At 37.0% G+C, this 18,935-nt stretch overlaps 1 protein-coding gene across 1 annotated transcript in view; it reads left to right on the top strand.

Annotated features, from left to right (window-relative positions):
• Positions 1-18,935, top strand: part of LOC124723147 (hemicentin-1-like) — a 754,903-nt gene that overhangs the window by 425,771 nt on the left and 310,197 nt on the right. Inside the window, exons 30-31 of the mRNA XM_047248337.1 lie at positions 10,645-10,763; positions 18,489-18,767. Of these exons, the coding sequence (XP_047104293.1) occupies positions 10,645-10,763; positions 18,489-18,767 (398 nt within the window). The remainder of the gene's footprint in view (positions 1-10,644; positions 10,764-18,488; positions 18,768-18,935) is intronic.

The raw sequence follows: 18,935 nt of genomic DNA, 5'->3' as shown, positions 1-18,935 counted from the left end.
ACAGATTCTTGCCAGAATTCAGAGCTGAAAATGACCTAGTGCATGCGCCCAGGCTGGCATCCCAGTTGCATAGCAACACCCTGGGAAGGTGAAGGTTGAGTATCAGTAAATTCAGCACCATGTACAGCTGTCACCTATGCAGCAGTTCTGCCAGACCCTTCTCACCAATGGACATGGACCTGTACTGAACTGAGAAAATGTGTAAGTGTCTCTTTCACCAACTCGTTGCCACTGTGATTTTTCATTTGAGTCTTGAAATTGCATATGAGGTGATCTGCCTGCCCATTTGACTGAGGGTGGAAGAGGGGTGTATGGACATGGTGGATACCATGTTGTGCACAAAAATCTTGAGAAGACTGAAAATTGAATTGTGGGCCATTGTCAGTTACCAGGCTGTGGGGCATGCCTTTGATGCAAAAAATGTGAGTGGGAGCCCCCACCATGCATCCACTGTGGTGGAGCGGCAGTTGAAAAAGTACAGATATGGGAAGTGAGCACCAATGACCTCTAGACAATAAGCATCAAAGAAGGTCCCCACAAAGTTGATGTGAATGTGTTCTCAAAGTGATGAAGGCTCAGGCGGCAGTGAATAACATTGCTGGGGAGTGGCCTGATGACCTGCACACTTAGGGCAAGCAGTGATTAAATGGTCAGTCTTATGATCGATCCCAGGCCAGCTGATATGTCGGTGAGCCAGCATCTTCATCCACAAGATGCCCCAGTGACTACAGTGCAGGAAGTGAAGAATGTCTCCAGAGAGATGCCAGAATGACCACCTGTTGCACAACATTTTCTGTAGACAACAAATAACACTATTGAACAAGTGTGAGTCTATGCCATACGACAAAAGAGTTGCATTGGAAAGTTGAGCCGTGGTGCAGAAATGAATTTGATATTTATACCTACTAAGGAACATAGCCCACTGTTGAAGTCTAATGGCTTTCTTATCCAGAAAGTTTGCTACTGGACTAAAGAGAGGATCTAATGGCTTGTGATCAATCACCAAGTGAAATTTAACCGATATAGATACACATGAAACTTCTTGACAGCATAAATAATTGTGAGGAGATCTTTTTCTACTTGCAAGTAATTTTTTTGTGGGCCATTAAGCATCTTCAATGCAAAAGCAATAGATTTTTGTGAACCATCAGCATATCAACATTATGTTGAGCCAACATGACCCCCATGTCATACTGTGATGCTTCTGTAGCAACCATAAGCTGACACCACAGCTGATGTGTGGCTAGACATATGGCAGAATAAAACCATCTTTCAGTTTCCAAAATGCATGGTTGCAGGCAGGAATCCAATCAAGTGATGCACCCTTCTTAAGTAGTTGATTTATGGGACGTGGAACTATAGCCACCTGAAGAAAGGACTTGTGGTAATATGCATCTTTGGCGAAAAATGCTTGGAGCTCCTTCACATTTGTTGGGTGTGGAAGGGCATCAATAGCTGCAATGTGACTACTGGTGGGCTGAATCCCTTGGTGAGAAATGGAAGTTGGAAAAAACATAACCTATCTAAATTATATTTAAGACTTGTGTTACATAATATCTGAAACTCTGAAACAAAAGACAGAGGTTACAAAGATGGTTCTCAGTGGTGGGAATGGTGATAACAGTGTCATTAAGATAATACGTACATCAAGAAATCTTGTGTGTAGGTTGCTCTAAATAACATTGAAAAATGGCTGGAGCTCTACCAACTCCAAAATCCAACCAGTTTTATATGTAGAAGCCATATGGTGTATTGATGCCAAGAAGCTGACATGATTCTTCTTCAAGCAAAAATCCAACCAGTTTTATATGGAGAACCCATGTGGTGTATTGATGACAAGAAGCTGACATGATTCTTCATCAAGCAACAACTGTAAATATGCTTCTGACAAGTCCAGTTTAGAAAAATACTGTCCACTCACCAATTTCACCTCACGTTTGTCCAGCTGAGAAATAGGGTATGCACTGACTGCTGATTTGGAATCAGCTGTCACCTGTCACCTTAAATGTATCATAGAGACAGAGCTTGCCTACTTGTTTCTTGATAACAGCTAGCAGCGTAGCCCATTGGTTGGAGGAGATATGTTCCATGACACCTGAGGCTATCAGCTGATCGAGTTCTTCCATCACTTGAGCATAAAGTGAGAGCAGCATTGCACTGTGTCCCACATCTCATCTATAGTTGTAGATTAGTACTTCCTGTATATTATTTGTTCATTGTTGGTCTTGTTTTCTTCCATGGAGTTGGTTGCTGGACCCATGTCACTGTCCTTGTATCAAGAAATACTGAATGGTCAAAGGGTTGTTATTCAGGTAACTTTCAATACATATTCCAAGAAATGCAGTTACTAGTCCTTAAAATAGATACATTCATCAGTATTTCCACACTCAGCACTAATAACATATAATATTTCTGCCTTTGTCAATACTATGAAACAGTGTCACATCCCTTTGCAACAACTATTCTGCTAAGAGCATCAATTCCACCACACATTCCCATCAAGTTTTGGTATCTCCCTTTCAGTAAACAAGAAAAGCGATCTCGTGTAGATGTGTGAGTATTGATAATAGTTGATGGTACAACTTTGAAACAATTAATAAAATGTAGTTACATGAATTCTAATGAAATGCTTCAACAACAATTTAAATGTGCAGTCTATGTGGAATAATCATTTCTAAGAATGTGTATATATGAAGATTATTTTTATCAAACTGAAAAGATCGATACTCACTGGTATCACATGTTTCTTATTATATTATTAGCTTGATTGCATTATGTAGGGCAACAGATCAAACACTAAATGCACTGAGTCAGTGATTATAAACCCAAATGTCATAAAAGCATCCAAGCCAAACAAATTTTCTATAAATGCACTGGCCACTACAAGACATTTCACTGGCCAGACCCGGGGTTGCTTCCTGTATGATAAAATGGCTCTCTCCCAGAAATCACATGGTTATGTGTGAGATAATTTGAGGTCAGTAAGTAACACATGTCATCAAATGACAGAGACACCTGATTCTGAATGGGGGCTAAATTCTCTAAGAAGAGGTAAATTTGGGGAGAGGTCCATGACAGGAAGAATGCTTTAATGGGGTTGGTATCTGTTACCTTGATGGCTGTGAAGTGTTGCTGTAGATGTTTCTCATAAAATTCCCAGTCCTTGGCTGCTTTGTTGTAGGCCTGTGAATTTTTAAGCAATGCTACCAGGTCCATTAACACTCTCTCCAACAGGGCCATGTGTTCCTGCAGCTGTCACAGGAAACTCTGAAGGACAGCCTCCAAGGCTGCCTCTGTAAACATTGTTACTTCAGTGACAACACATGTGAATAACGAACCTTATGAGCTGCCACTTGTCTTGTAACACATACGACTATGCATACCAATATGTATACCACTATGAACACATTCAATACACTGTCCTTTACATAGCCAGCGTAGAATCAATAAGACATACAGTCATTTCATAAACAGAGTGAAGTTAACATGAGCATTAACCATTATAGAATGAAAGAGAAGCTCCCACTCCAGGATTATACAGATTGACATGGGACACATTTCCTAGTAGTGGTGCTGGGTGGCGGCTGTGCGAGTTGCTCTTGATGAATGGCAGTCAGTGCTGTCTGAATGTGCCACTTCCTGGTGGTTGAGCTTAGGCACCATGTGCCAGCATGTGCTAGTTGAATTAAAACATGATGGGCTGGTGCCTCGCAACGGTGCCCATAGGATAGCTGGAAGACAAATGGTGACTTGTAAGTAGCCATAAAAACTTTTCAGCTCTGACCATGTTAAAAACCTGCATAATACTGACTCTTAAATCATTTTCTTGAAAGAAAAACACGTGAATGCACTTTATTTTTTCCATTTCCAGAGAGCTAGGGGCTGGGTGGAATATTAAATGTTCACACTGAATCTCCTTTTTCCCACTATCTTAAATTAAGTTTTTGTTACAAATACTAGATGCAAACTGTAAATTCATCTTATTTTTCATCAGTGTTAAATATATCTTCATATAAAAACTTTGTTTCCCTCCTCATTTTTAGTTACTGTAATTATTTCTATGTAACAAAAAATGTAATGTTTCCCTACCTAAACAATGTATGTTATTTTTGAATTTTCTGTTTAAATAATACCTGTGTAAGTCACTCATAATGTTTATCTGTATTTGTGACATTCGGTTGTCACCTGAAGATGGCCTAAAATGCCAAAAGCTAGTTCATGAATAAATAAGCATAATTTTACAGAACATTATGAAGTAATCCCTTTTTAATATTATTATCAAGACATGTTGAGCCAATTGTACCACCTTATATCATTCATTAGGATTATCAGTATGAAACTTAGCATTTATCATAGTGAAGGTAGAATTTATTGTGTCAATCTGTCCATTTTCTCTAGGGAGTACACATGTTATTAAAATGTGTTCAATTCCTTTTGTAATACATTACTCCTTGAAAGCTTCTGAAGTATAGCTAGTCCATCTATTGGCAATTATTTCTACTGGATTCTCAAAATTAGTTTTTGTGTAATTCTGTCTTACTAATTGCTTCCACTGATTTTGTAGTCTTTGCAGGATATATCCAGATAAACTTGGTAAATGCATTGATAATATGTAGAATATAGTTTTATACTTTGTGAGTTGGTGGAAGTGGTCCAATATGATCCATGTGATAAGCACATAATGGCTCATTTTCATTGAATAAGAGATGAAGGAAACCTTCCTTCTTTCCTGATTTTTTATTCACAATTAAATATTTTACACAAATGGAGATAACTCTTTTCACCTTCTCAGTCAAATCTAGTATATAATAATCTTGTTTTACTTCCTATCCAGTTCAATTAAGCACATAATATAATTTCTCATGCACAAGCTTGATGATTTCATGTTGCATAATGTGTGGAACCACGAAATTCTCTCTCTTAACTTAGAATTTGAAAAGAATTTCAACACTTATTAAAAAGTCTTCCTAAAGCCATTCTTTGAGAATGCTTTTGATCACTGCCAAACCATCATCCTCCTCTTCAGCTTTGCTGATTCTAGCTGTTAAACCATCTGCAAATTCATGCAGTATATTTACATCATGACTTAAGGCATCTGAATATTTCACCCTAGATCAGTTTTTGACAGTGTAGGAATGTTCTTCCAAGACTATTTTGCTATACTTGTTGAGAAGTATTTCTAATACTTAGCTTTTTGGAATGCTACACAGTCTATTACAATTTTAAAACATATTCCTAATAAATACAATTGGAGTTCCTTTAAGGCATTAACATCAGCTAAAACTTCAAACTCATTACTATTGTATTTTTTCTCTTAAGGTGTTGTCTTTTCACTCATATATGAGACTGGATGCAACTTGTCATCATCTAGAGATTTCTGTAATAACATGGTCCCAAAATATTGTTTGCTTGAGTCTGAGTGTAATTCAGTTTTGCATTTTAGGCTGTAGAGCTGTAAAATTGGATATGGTGAAAGGATATTTTTCAGCATCTTGCTCTGCTCTACTCTTCTTCAGACCTATATTCTTGATGATTCCTCAGTGTATCACTCAGAGGTTTGGCAGCTGTAGAGTAATTTTAGATATACTTCCTGACCTAGGAAACTTTGTATTGCTATAACATATTTTGGTTCTGGAAAGTTTTTAACAGATGTCATATTCTCAGAAGTATGTCAGAGTTGTCCAGACTGTATAACATAGCCAAGAAAGTCAATAGTTTTCTTCAAGAAATGACTTGCAAAATTAATTTCCAAAACTTATTCTGCTGCAGTTTTTAATATAAGCCAAGTCATTGTAGTGTCTAATCATCACTCTTTGTTGGTATTATAATATTGTCCATGTAAATAAATACATGTCCCAAAAACAGAGGTTATAATGTACTGGATCACTGCAGGTGACTTTGATAATCCAAATGCAACTTTACTGAACTGGAGCTGCTATGAGAGTGTCTCAAATCAGGTATATTTTTGGCTTTCCTCTTCAACATCAATATTATTCAGATATAGTGTGCAAAACACCCAGGCATTTTGTGGTTTATCTAAAAGATCTTCCATGAAAAACAATGGGTAACAATCTTTCACAATGATTTTGGATGATCTTCCGTAGTCTTTGAGGATGCAGTACTCTCCATTTCTCTTTGCTACAACTACAGCCTAACTAGCATATGCAGATGAAATTGGTTCCATTATTCCTTGATCAAGCCACATCTGAACTTGGTTTTTCAACAATCTCATTCCCTTCTAGTGACAATATTGTGTGTATATTACATGTTGACTTGTATTTAGCCACTAAATCTTCAGTATATTCCTTTGTTTCATCACTAATAGAGCTTTCAATACCTACTTCTGCTTTTTCTGCTATATGGATACACATAAGACGAGCTTCTCATTCTGGCTTCCGAATCGTAACTCTGCCCTTGTTTGTTAAAACTACACTTCGGTCTAGAAGACAATTCTTAGCTGCCATTTCTAAGTTCATAGTGTCTGTAGAAACCACAAAAATGTCTATTTCAGTTTTCATGTCATCAATCACAACAATGCCTGTAAAATACCCTTGTGGAGAGACAAAGTTTTTCGCAAATCCTATCAGACTTCATCTGTACCTTGCAAACTTGGAGAATTAATAATCTAATTAACATTTAGTCATAATAAATTAAGTTGACTGCCACAGTCAGTTAGTTACTTCACCTCTTGGTTAGTCATTTGTACATTTTTAAATTTAAAGTTCTTAACACTCATCTTAACTGTGTTTGCATTCATTGTCACCTTTTGACTACTATTCTGCTTTGTACATTTGGATGAGACATGGTCAGACTTACTGCAACTGAAATGTCTCTTTCTCTTGAATAAAAACTTCTCCAGTGTCCAGCCACATCAAGCAGTTAAAACTAAACAAATTGTTGACCAAGCACTCTTTGGCCATTCTCAAGTAACATGACTTCCAGTGGGCTGCTGGTACGCCCTTGTATACACCAGCTGCTGGCTGTAATGTCAGTGGCACTCATGACATTGCCGTATATAGTGTACATCCACAATGACATAGACACTCTGAAAATCACACTTCAGTGCCTGGCAGAGGGTTCATCAAACCACCTTCACAATAATTCTCCATCATTCCAGGCTCAAACAGTGCTTGGAAAAACAAACACCTATACCTTTCCGTGTGAGCTCTCAATTACCTTATTTTATTATGATGATCATTTTTTCCTATGTAATTCAGCGTCAACAAAATATTTTCACATTCAGTGGAGAAAGTTGGTGATTGAAATTTTGTGAGAAGATTCTGCTGCCTTTGTTTTAATGATGTCCATCCTAAATCGTGTATCATGTCAGTGATAGTCTCTCCCATATTTCTCGATAATACAAAATGTGCTGTTCTTTCATGTACTTTCTTGATATATTCCATTAATCCTGTCTGGTAAGGATCCTGCACTATGCAGCAGTACTCCAAAAGAGGATGGACAGGTATAGTGTAGGCAGTCTCTTTAGAAACATCTGTTGATTCTTCTAAGTGTTCTGCCAATAAAACACAGTCTTCAGTTCACCTTACCCACAACATTTTTTGTGTGTTCTTTCCTGTTTAAGTTGCTTGTAATTGTAACTCCTAGGCATTTAGTTGAATTTACAGCCTTTAGATTTGACTGATTTATAGTGTAACTGAAGTTTAACAGATTCCTTTTAGTACTAATGTGGATGACACTTTTCATTATTTAGGGCCAATTGCCAGTTTTCACACTATACAGATATATTTTCTAAATTATTTTGCAACTTGTTTTGATCTTCTGATGACTTTACTAGATGATGAATGACAGCATCATCTGCAATCAACCTAAAATTACTTCTCAGATTCACTCCTAAATCATTTATCTAGATAAGGAACAGCAAAGGGATGAGAACACTACCTTGGGGAATGGCAGAAATCACTGTTGTTTTGCTCAATGACTTTCCGTCATTGACTTGACTTTCAATATGCTCACTCCAACCTTGTGATCACTGGATCCCATGCTGTGCTGAGCTGCAGACCACCATCTCTATTAAGGGTGTTATTACTAATTTTTGTTTCAAGGGCTTCTTTAATTGCAGAGTCCCAGAAGCCGTTAGTGCAAACCACAACAGAGTATTCATCTGATATGATCAGATATGACCCCAAATGTTCTTAGACATACTACATCTTTAACTGGTCTCAGAAATTGCCAGATTTTTGTCAGAGGCCTGAGTATCAATTTGATCTTGTGCCTTTTCAGCAGGCATCTTATTTTGCTCAACACAGAGTCACATAATGGCAAGAAAACAAGTTTCTCTTCCTGCCCCTTGTCAGTGGTCTTATTGTGATTCTTGGGTTTGATCACTTCATTTATTTGCTGAAGATTGTAGTCATTGTTGCTGAAAACCCTGCATAGGTGGCACAGCTAACGGGGCAGGTTATCCGCCCCTGATATCATTCTTGCATGATGCACCAATGTTTGTAACACGGTGCGGTTTTGTGCTGGAGAGCTTCTGTGAAGTTTGGAAGGTAGGAGACAAGGTACTGGTGGAATTTAATCTGTGAGGATGGGGCATGAGTCGTACTTGGGTAGCTCAGTTGGTAGAGCACTTGCCCATGAAAGGCAAAGGTCTCGAGTTCAAGTCTCGGTCCAGCACACAGTTTTAATCTGCCAGGAAGTTTCAAAAAGAAATATCACTGATGTAGTAGACTGGTGTCTGAGAAACATAGTGGGGTTGTGTTCACTCGAAACTTGCAGGGAAAAACTCTGCTGACAGCTTATATATCAGCAGTCTTAACCAGTATGAAGCACAAAATCTTCTTTGAATATTAACCAGTAATGTTAACTGCATGTGTACCATCATGAGTAAATAACAGCTATTCATATGAACCGTTCATAATTTCTCACTAGTAGGAAGCCATGCTACAAGCTGTTGGAAAATATTTATTTAAAACCTTAGGAGGAGGTGGGATAAAGTGAACAACTCATTTACCTGCATGAAGAGGGTTATTGGCATCTACTAAACATCAAAAATCAAACAGTGGAAACTCCAGATTGGAATACCAACAATATAAGGAAATGGACAGACATTTACCTGCATGAAGAGGGTTATTGGCATCTACTAAACATCAAAAATCAAACAGTGGAAACCCAAGATTGGAATACCAACAATATAAGGAAATGGACAGACTGATACTCACCCTGAAGATGACTCATTGGGTTGTGGACAGGCACAAACAAAAGATTGTTACACGTTATAGCTTTGGGCTAAAGCCTTCTTCAGCAAAGAAAACACACATACTTCATACATTCATGTCATGAAAAAAAAAAAACACACACACACACACACACACACACACACACACACACATATGCTCACAAGCAATCACCCTTCATGCACACGTTGTGTGTGTGTGTGTGTGTGTGTGTGTGTGTGTGTGTGTGTGTGTGTGTGTGTGTGTGCGTGTGTGTGTATTATTGCGAAATATGGGAGAAAGTGGCACTGAAATGATACAGGATTTGGGCTGGACATTCAAGAACTGGTCAAACAAGGGTTTTGTAAGCATATTAACATGAATGAATTTCTATTAATTTTCCAACTGAGCTACACTATTTATTTACTAACACAGTGTAGTAATCCAGCATGTGATCACTTGCCCAATCTGTACAGTGCCTGTCATGAAAATCATATTAAGAGACCATATCAAGCGCCCTGTACTATTTCACACACATTTAATCAATATTTATTTCATTTATTCATTTCATGTTCTGGTGACTCATTTTGTAAATACATCACAGGATATGGAACATTCCAGTTTTACAAACTTGTTGTGGTTACATTCTATGGTAATATGTTTCATATAAAGTATCTACAACTTAGGTACTACTGCAGAAAAATAATTTTTTTAAATTTTGCGGATAAATAAATATTACAGGAAAAGTAAAAATTATAGAAAAATAATAGTCATCTAATTGGAGAATTTGCTCTTGTCTGTAGTAAACTATTCAAAACATAGAACATGATGACACAGTATTCCAGATTATCCAAATGAATAAAAACTGTGCAAGAAAGCCCTGTGTACTTAGCCCAAGTAGAGAGATATTGAGAATAATTTTCATGTGTTCATTCAGTCTACTGAGCATCAGCCTGCCACCTCTTGGTATTTTGCCCCATGACCAGTAAATCTCACCCATAGGACAGAGTCCATGTGGTTGACATTGGTGAAGACTTTAGACTAAGTATGCAGTCCACCAGTGCAAAAGCCACATTAGGAGTCTCAACAGAAATTGTGGCAACCAACAGCCGTCGAACCAGCATCATTCTTCCATTAATCTACAGCCAAGCAGAAAAGTTGTGTACATCTTCATATAAAAGATTACAAAGACCACGAGAAGAATTTCAACTGACCTTGAGTTTTGTCAAGTTGACATTTAATTTACATTATTGTCTAAGATGTATCAACATAACCGAAATAAGATCTTACTGATATTGATGTTATCTCTTTACTAGGCTGATGAATGCTTTCTTGACTCTTTTATCACTTTTTGGAAATTGTATTTTTTATAATATAGCACACCCTTGACAAATATTATCCTTTTGTGTAATTTATTCCTTATAAATTGACATTGTTTGTATATTTGATCGATAATTTTTCATTTCAGTACCACCTTCCATGATAGAGCCAGAAGGTGGAGTACTTGAAGTCAACGAAGGTGATTCCTTGGTAATTACATGCCCAGCTATTGATGCAAGTCCTCCGCCAAAGATTCAGTGGTTGAAAGTGAGTTTTGTGTATTAATTTTTGTATTCATAGAAATTCCTAACCTCCCCACTAGTAGTTGTCTACAGTAAAGCAACCATATTTTTTTCTGTATGTGTAAAGCCAAACAACTTCTATTGTAAAGAAGAAAAAAATAGTTTTGAACAGTTCCAATATTTGTGAATTAGATTTACAACAACTAGATTCTGCATTTGAATTACTAGTCACTGTAAGAAATAAGTAGCTGTCTGTGTACTCTGAGGTGGAATGCAAGTATGTAAGCTAAGCTAAATTGCTCTGGCAGGAAGGTTCATTTCCTCACACAGTTTACTTCACAGTGACAGATTCAGTGTAGGCTATATTGACTGTTAGCCTGTACTTAAAAGTACAATAACAAATACTTCATTTTCTGTTACCTAAGTACTTTTCTGTGATGCAGTCTAGTTAGTGTTCTTAAGAATTCTCACAGTTTGTATTTATTGCAGACATTGTAATTTTTGTTCTGTTGCTTGAGGTCTATGTGTATTGTTTCTCATCTAATGTAATTAATATTTCCTTATGTTACCTGTCAGATAAACTAACATTTTAATTTACCTTAATTGCAATGCTGCTTTCAAAATGTCTAAGCATTACTATCTATATTTTACAAATTATTAGCCTGTTTTGAGCAAATAATTTGTCAGGGTTTTATGCATTATCATTGGTATGTCTACAATTACATCTACGTACATACATGCCACTGTAATGCACCATATGGTGCTTGGTAGAGGGTACCTTGTACCATAATAATTTTTCCCTTTCCTGTTCTGCTCACAAGTGGAACAATGGGAAAATTACTGCCTCCATACAATCCCTAATTTCTCTTACCTTGTCTTCATTGTTGTTAAGCAAAATGTACATTGACAGCAGCAGAACCATTTTGCAGTCAGCCTGAAGTGCTGCTTCTCTAAATTTTCTGAATAGTCTTTCATGAAAAGAGTGTTGACTTCCCTACTGGTCCTCTCATTTAATTTCATAGAGAAATTCTGTAATCCTTGCATACTGACCGAATTACTGGTAACAAACTGAACAGCCTGACTCTAAATTTCTTTGATGTCTTCCTTTAACCTTAACTGGTGGGCATTACAAACACTCAAACAGTACTCATGAAAAAGTCACACTAGTATGATAGAATGATATTTTCACTCTGCAGCGGAGTGTGTGCTGATATGAAACTTCCTGGCAGATTAAAACTGTGTGCTGCACTGAGACTCGAACTCGGGACCTTTGCCTTTTGCGGGCAAGTGCTCTACCATCTGAGCTACACAAGCACGACTCACACTCCATCCTCACAGCTTTACTTGTGCCAGTACCTCGTCTCCTATAGATAAACTAAACTTTCCTAGAATTCTCACAATAAACCAAAGTTGATCATTTGCCTTCCCTACAAACTATCTTACATGCTCATTCCTTTTCATATCACTTCACAGCGTCACACCTAGAGACTGTAATCATCATGACTGTGTCAAGAATCACACCACTAATACTGTAGTCAAACATTTGAGAATTTTTTTTCTGACTCATCTGAATTCAGTTACATATTTCTACATTTAGAGCAAGTTACCATTCATCACACCAAATTGAATTTCTGTCTAAATCATCTTGTATCCTTCTGCAGTTACTCAGTGATGACATTTTCCCATATACTACAGCATCATTAGCAAACAGTCACAGATTTCTGCTCACACTTATCCATCAGACCATTTATGTATGTGGAGAACAAGAGCAGTCCTATCATAAGACCCTGGGGCCCTCCTGACAATACTCTTGTCTCTGATGAACTCTGGCCATCCACAACAACATACTGAGAAGTCTTCAAGCTACTCACATATCTGATAACCTATTCTTGTTTTGTACATTCATTAACAGTCTGCAGCAAAGCACTATATCAGATGCTTTCCAGAAATGTAAAGCTGTACCTTCTAATTCCACAGATAATACTTTCCAGGATGATAGCTTCATTTTTTGATTATAAGGTTGTATTTGACAAAGACCTCCCAATATTTACCCCATTGTCTTTTCTTTCTTGCAAGGTAGATCAGTCTTCTTACGTACTTCCTCTGCATTTCTAGATTGTTGTTGCACAAAGGTAGAATCTGTATGTGCACTTCTTTGTGACTGGTTAGTTTCTAAATTTGAAGTCATAAAGGCAGATGTTACTGCATCTACTATTTTCTCAAAATCTACTGGGTTCCTTATTGAAGTTCTGACTTCTAATAAGTCCAATATCAGTCCCAGTCTGTTTTCCTAGGATTCCTATATGCCATGGGATGTTTAACACCCACTTCAACCTCAAACTTAATATACACGTGGTCAGATAAGGATGGCTACAGCACCATGCCCTATTGTGTGACATAACTAACCATAGAGTGGACCCAAAAGTTATGTCAGTAACTTCTTCTCCTCTTCTGAATGTAGGTTCCCTAGCCCTCTTTAATATTTCCAAATTACTCTCCAATAGATTTTCAAGTAGGTACTCATTTCTGCTGTTCATCTTACTGCTTCCTCGCACAAGGTTGTGGCACTGACATCACAACCAACCAACAGTTATTCATTCTGCAGTGAGCAGCTATCAGTCTCCTCACTTCCTGGGAAGTAGGAGTACTGTCTTCATAAGAAAGGGAAGCTAAGACCAATACAATTTTCCTCGCACTTCCTTCCTCACGTTGTTTCATCTTGACGGGTGCTCAGTCTCTGGAATGGAAGTCCACCATAGGCGTGAATGAAATTCCATTCTTAACAGAAATGCATGTTCAGTGTTCTTTAGATTTCTAGCATAAATTAACTTACCTCCATTTCCTCCAAGGCCTGACCTGAAATGCACCCTTTGTGTTGACAGGGTTTCTGGATCAGGGCGACATCCATCTCCTGCCCTCCCAGATAATGACTCAGTGTGGCTGTTACCCCTTTATTTTGTTGCAGGTTTACCTGCAACATTTGCAGCCTCCATCTTGTCACCACTGTTGCTTTTGATGTTTCTGAATATTCTACAAGATCCTTAAGTGCAATTTTAGGTCCTGTTCTCAGCATTGCTGTCAGGGTTGTTTTGCTGACTTCCAACACAAATTTGTGTCTAAATATATAATGAAGTGTAATAAAGATGGACAGTTGTTAATAAACTATAAAATATGATCACTGTCTCAAATAGGCTTTATGACTTAGTTTGATAAAGCATAGAGGGTTATGATAAAACTTGCAACATAAGAAGTAATGATGGTAATAATTTATTAATAATGAGTTTTGTCTTGATCTAACAGGAGGTTGATAAATATTAAAAACTCATTATTCAGACTAAACTAGAGTAATAATATGATTGCATGGGTTTTCTAATGGCTTTGTTGTTGTGTGTCATCACAGCTCTTGCAACTGACTTAAAAAGTATTAATTTGTCAGTGAGATTTAAACAAAAGTAGTCTTCGCCAAAGGAGACAAGTACTGTACTACAAAGCTAATCAGATGCTACTGATCTAAACACTTTTATCACACCCCTTGACTAACACAGAAAACTCATGTCATGAAAGGTAACAGGCATTGTAGAAGATGCTTTGGAAAACCACGAGTCGAAAAACTAAATTTTGTAAGTCACTGACACTTTTTATGTGAGAATTATTTAGAATATTGCATTAAGGTGACAAATTAATATCAAATCAAGTTAGCTGGATGATTCATTGCCACATTTCGAAATCAGTAGATAAGACACAACATTCAAACATTTACCACAGTGTTGGGAAGTCCCAACTACACTACCAGCAGGAATAACACAATTCTATATCCGATCTCTTTTTCTAGCATATTTGAATATATCCCACCTCTAAGTACAGCCTGCTGTATCCAGTCTACAGAGGTGATTTATGATTGGAGCCTAAGTCAAATAGCACGAAAATAACAAAAAGTTACTGTATGACATACTATTTCCATTTTTATAAGCAAAGTAAGTGACTAAAGCAAATGTAGGAATAATATTTTAGAAATTATACCTTTCAGGTTGTCAAGACATGTATAAGAAAATTAGTAAGATGTAATTGTTATCACAAACTCTTACATGAAGTAGTGCCTGGTGTGAGACTGAATATGACTTAGTACACAAAACTAATTTCATTTTCAGTCCATTCATGGATAACAAATTCCAAATTACTCTGAGTGTTGCTTGTATCAAGAATTTTATTAGTTGTTATGTTGGATAACTGTTGGAGGTGAATGAGGGAAAAAATATAAAGATATTCAGTATTGTAGGTGTGGGAATCATATCTTAGCTTTGTGTTACTCAGTACAGTAATTAATAAAATAAGCAAGTGTTACCACACACAGAGAAATTTCCTTTTCTGAAATACAATTTTTAGTAGGCTTCAGAAGTCTACTAACAACTGTGATTGAGTACAATGCAGTGGTATTAACAGGTATATGGTTCCAGAATGCCTAGCCACTTCCATCAGCCAATATAACTTTGATTGTGTGTTTCAGTCTGGCTCCAGCCACTAGTGAATGTGGTCATGTATGTGTGAATTGTGTTTGCATGAGTGTGCATGTGTATGTTTGTTGTCTTCTTTTGGACAAAAGCTTTGATGGCCAAAAGCTAACTTTCTAGCAATCTTTTTGTTGTGCCTTTCTGCGACTCAGTATCTCTGTTATATGGTGAGTAGCAGCTATCCCTTTCATTACATTGTTAAATCCCATGCTGGATTTTCCATTGTTTGATTGCTTGTTTCTATGATTACACAGTTTGATTGACTATTGAGCAATATCGGATAATTTGTTAAATACAGTTTGTCAAATTTTTACAACTACCTCCTCCACCGTATTTCCAGTTTTGTGGAGGTCCTAATAACTACTCACACAGACTGCACATAAACACCATTGTTTTGAGGTCAATAGTGCCGTTTCCATATGATTGCATGATGTTTCATGTAAGTTTATTTTATAGTTACTTTTTATTTTGTTAAAATATGAATTTTCATAAGCCAATAATGGAGTGTGTGTAATTAATTTCAAATCAAGTTAAAATTTAAATGTGATGGCAAAGTGCATACTGATTATATGATGCTCACTTTCACAGCCAGTATTTATATCCTTGATGACATTAATTTTATGGACACTAGGCTGTGGTCTAAGCCAAGTTGCCATACTTAACTTACAGGCTTGGTAGAAGTCATCAGAGTTAGATATGTGATAACTTGTCCCACTGCGAGACCTGGGAGCAATTCCTGCTGTGTCAGCAGTGCTCAGTTGTATCTTCTTGCAGAAGTATACCTTGTCTGCTTCCATCTACTCCACCTCTCTAGAGCTTCTTGCTTCCACTTTTGGTGACATTTCTGTTAACCTGGCTACTGGTTTTCAACTGCCAAAAAAAGAATCCATTGTGCAGCAGATGAGTGAGCTTGCAATTTGTTAATTAATGTCTGTCAGAGTAGATCTGAACACAGCAACAGAATGTCGAAAATGTTGCTGAATCTCTGTGAAGTAATATGATTCCCTTAAAACAGATGAGAGCACCATCACATATCGTGAGGGTCTCTCACTGGGAAAACATATTTCCCTTAATCCCTTGAATCTGGTCTAGCCCCAATACAACCTCCATCTTGCATTCATGTCTATTTGTCTGTCTTTGCAGAGGTTTAGCATTTCAGTTAACCATGATCATTTTAGTGTGGCTTAATAGCAGGATGGCATAGAGAAGTAGATGAGGAAAATAAAAAAGTCCAGGGTGCCCCTTTTGCAATTATTAGGGCATTTAGGACTACCTCAAAACACACAGTATAACTTTACTATCCAAACAAGACACTTACAAGATGTTTCCATGCAAATTAGTTGTGAACTATTCATAGTGATAATGTGTGTGTGACTCCATGAGTTCCAAGGTCTAGTTACATTTTAGTGTGCACTTTTACATTCATAGCCCTCTTGTGTGACATAAACCATCTCAGCTGCATCTCTCTTGATCATTGCTGCGCTTGTTGTTACTGAGGGTGGATCCCTCTCATCTTGGGGTTTAAGTGACCTCTTCTTAATTTTTAATCTTCCCAAACCAATCCCTCTCTCTTCCCAGAGGAAAGAACTAATAGTTCAGAAAGCTAGGATTGTGTCATCACTTTTATTTTTGTATGTCTCCGGTGACAGTACTAAACACTTCACCACCTGAAAGTAAGTACTGGCAATTAGCTCTGTCTTGAAATATAATAGGCTACTGTTTTTGATGCTACTAACAAAAAATTCAAAATAATATAAGAAATAAAAATTAATGTATTAAGTAGCATTCCCATGCATCCACATAGAGGCTGCTTCCGTTTATCACAGAAATTTTTCTTTATAACAGCATGAGTTTGGGACATAATCTTTCATACTTTAGGTTCTTGAGCAGTAGGAGTGAGGATGGGGGAAAGCATTCTCACAAAACAAACTGGTCCCATCCAGCTTCAGCATGTTGGGGCTGTGGCAGGTTCTCAAATGTAGTCACCAAGTCCTGAGAGCAGATGCCTTTCAGTACTTAACCTCTGATGAAATACTGAATAACTTTTTTCACTGTATAAGCTCAAATAATAATAATAATAATAATTAAAAAAATAAAAAAATTGATTTTTCCATCTGAGGTAAGCTATTGTCACAAACCAGTGTTAGATTCTTGGTTCATCCTGTGAATCTAATCCTGTAACATGCATCATTTTCACTAACATCAACAAACAATTTTGAGTGGTTTTTCTCGTACACGATTAGCATACACAAATAAAATCTTGGTCATTGTGACTTTTGTAACTTTAATAAGTTTTTATTTTAGAAAATTTGTCACTTTATTTGAAATCGTCATCAGTGATCTTTGTAACAAGTATGATTTCACTTATAATTTGGTTACAAGAGAGTAAAAAGTGTTATTATTCATAACTGAGATGATATTCATAAAACTGTGACTGCCATTGTAAGATCATAAATCTCAACATGAGTTATTACATATTTTGAAGACAGTGTCATTCATTCATGAAGAGATTGTTCTATGGTCCACAAATACAATGAAAAAGTAGTATCTGAATTCTATCTCATAGCTATTGTGTGCTCTTGAACATGATTCATCTTAGACTTTGTAAATACTGTATTGAGGACATGACCTGATCTTGATGACTGTAATCTTAATGTCTATGTCAATCACTGTCTGTTTGCTGGGGTTGCTGGTAACCCATATAAAATATTTCATAGTGATATCAGTGTAGTATTTTTATGATGTGTGTTGCAATCATTGGACTTTTGTGTAATTTTAATTGTGTGTGTGTGTGTGTGTGTGTGTGTGTGTGTGTGTGTGTGTGTGTGTGTGTGTGGAACAGCATTGTAAAATGGATCATCACACTAGACTAATTTGGGACTGCTTTATGTAATGATTATTTAAAACTCAGGTTTAAACAACAATTTATGTACAACAAGAAACAAACTAACATTTTCCACTGACTCTGCCCATAACATGAAACATGATGAGGGTATTTGTTTAGTCTCATTCCATTTGCTTATTCACAAAAACAAAATTGCAAATATCTAACAAAACACCAGAAAAAAATCTGCCCGATGACACTTAGAAGAGACACCAAGTATGTAAGGCATTGGCAACAACATGTGACATTACAAATCCACTTGTAATAAGGAGTAGAGAAAGAGAGAGAGAGAGAGAGAGAGAGAGAGAGAGAGAGAGAGAGAGAGCTGTTTCACTTATTCTTTGGATTATTTTTGCAGGATGGCCACATAATTGACTTCTCAGATGAAGATCACTACTCACTGCGTGATTTAGGACGATCCTTGGAACTTCAAGAGGTAGCTCTGTCAGACAGAGGCACTTACTCTTGTTTAGCATATAATATTGTCGGCCGCACAACAGCGACATTCACTGTAGACATACTGAGGAAACCACAGTTCCCAGCTTCAGAAAACCAAGTGCAACAGATGCAATACACTGTTGTTGCTTCCTCAGACATCAAACTCGAGTGCCCCGTAACAGGTCATCCGAGGCCACAGGTATGTAATACTCTCTTAAAACTGAAAATATTTGTTTTTCTGTCTTCAGATTGGTCTATATCAGAAGTACATATGGAAATTTGTCTGGTGTTACACAGAATGACATCATCTCCAGAATGGATATGGAGCCAATTAGGAAATTTGTTAATTGATTTCAACAGCTTTCCT

The sequence above is a fragment of the Schistocerca piceifrons genome, chromosome X, assembly GCF_021461385.2.
Source record: "Schistocerca piceifrons isolate TAMUIC-IGC-003096 chromosome X, iqSchPice1.1, whole genome shotgun sequence".
In the NCBI taxonomy this organism is placed as follows: domain Eukaryota; kingdom Metazoa; phylum Arthropoda; class Insecta; order Orthoptera; family Acrididae; genus Schistocerca; species Schistocerca piceifrons.
Note: the sequence above shows the minus strand (reverse complement) of the source record. Positions and strands in the feature narration are given on the sequence as shown.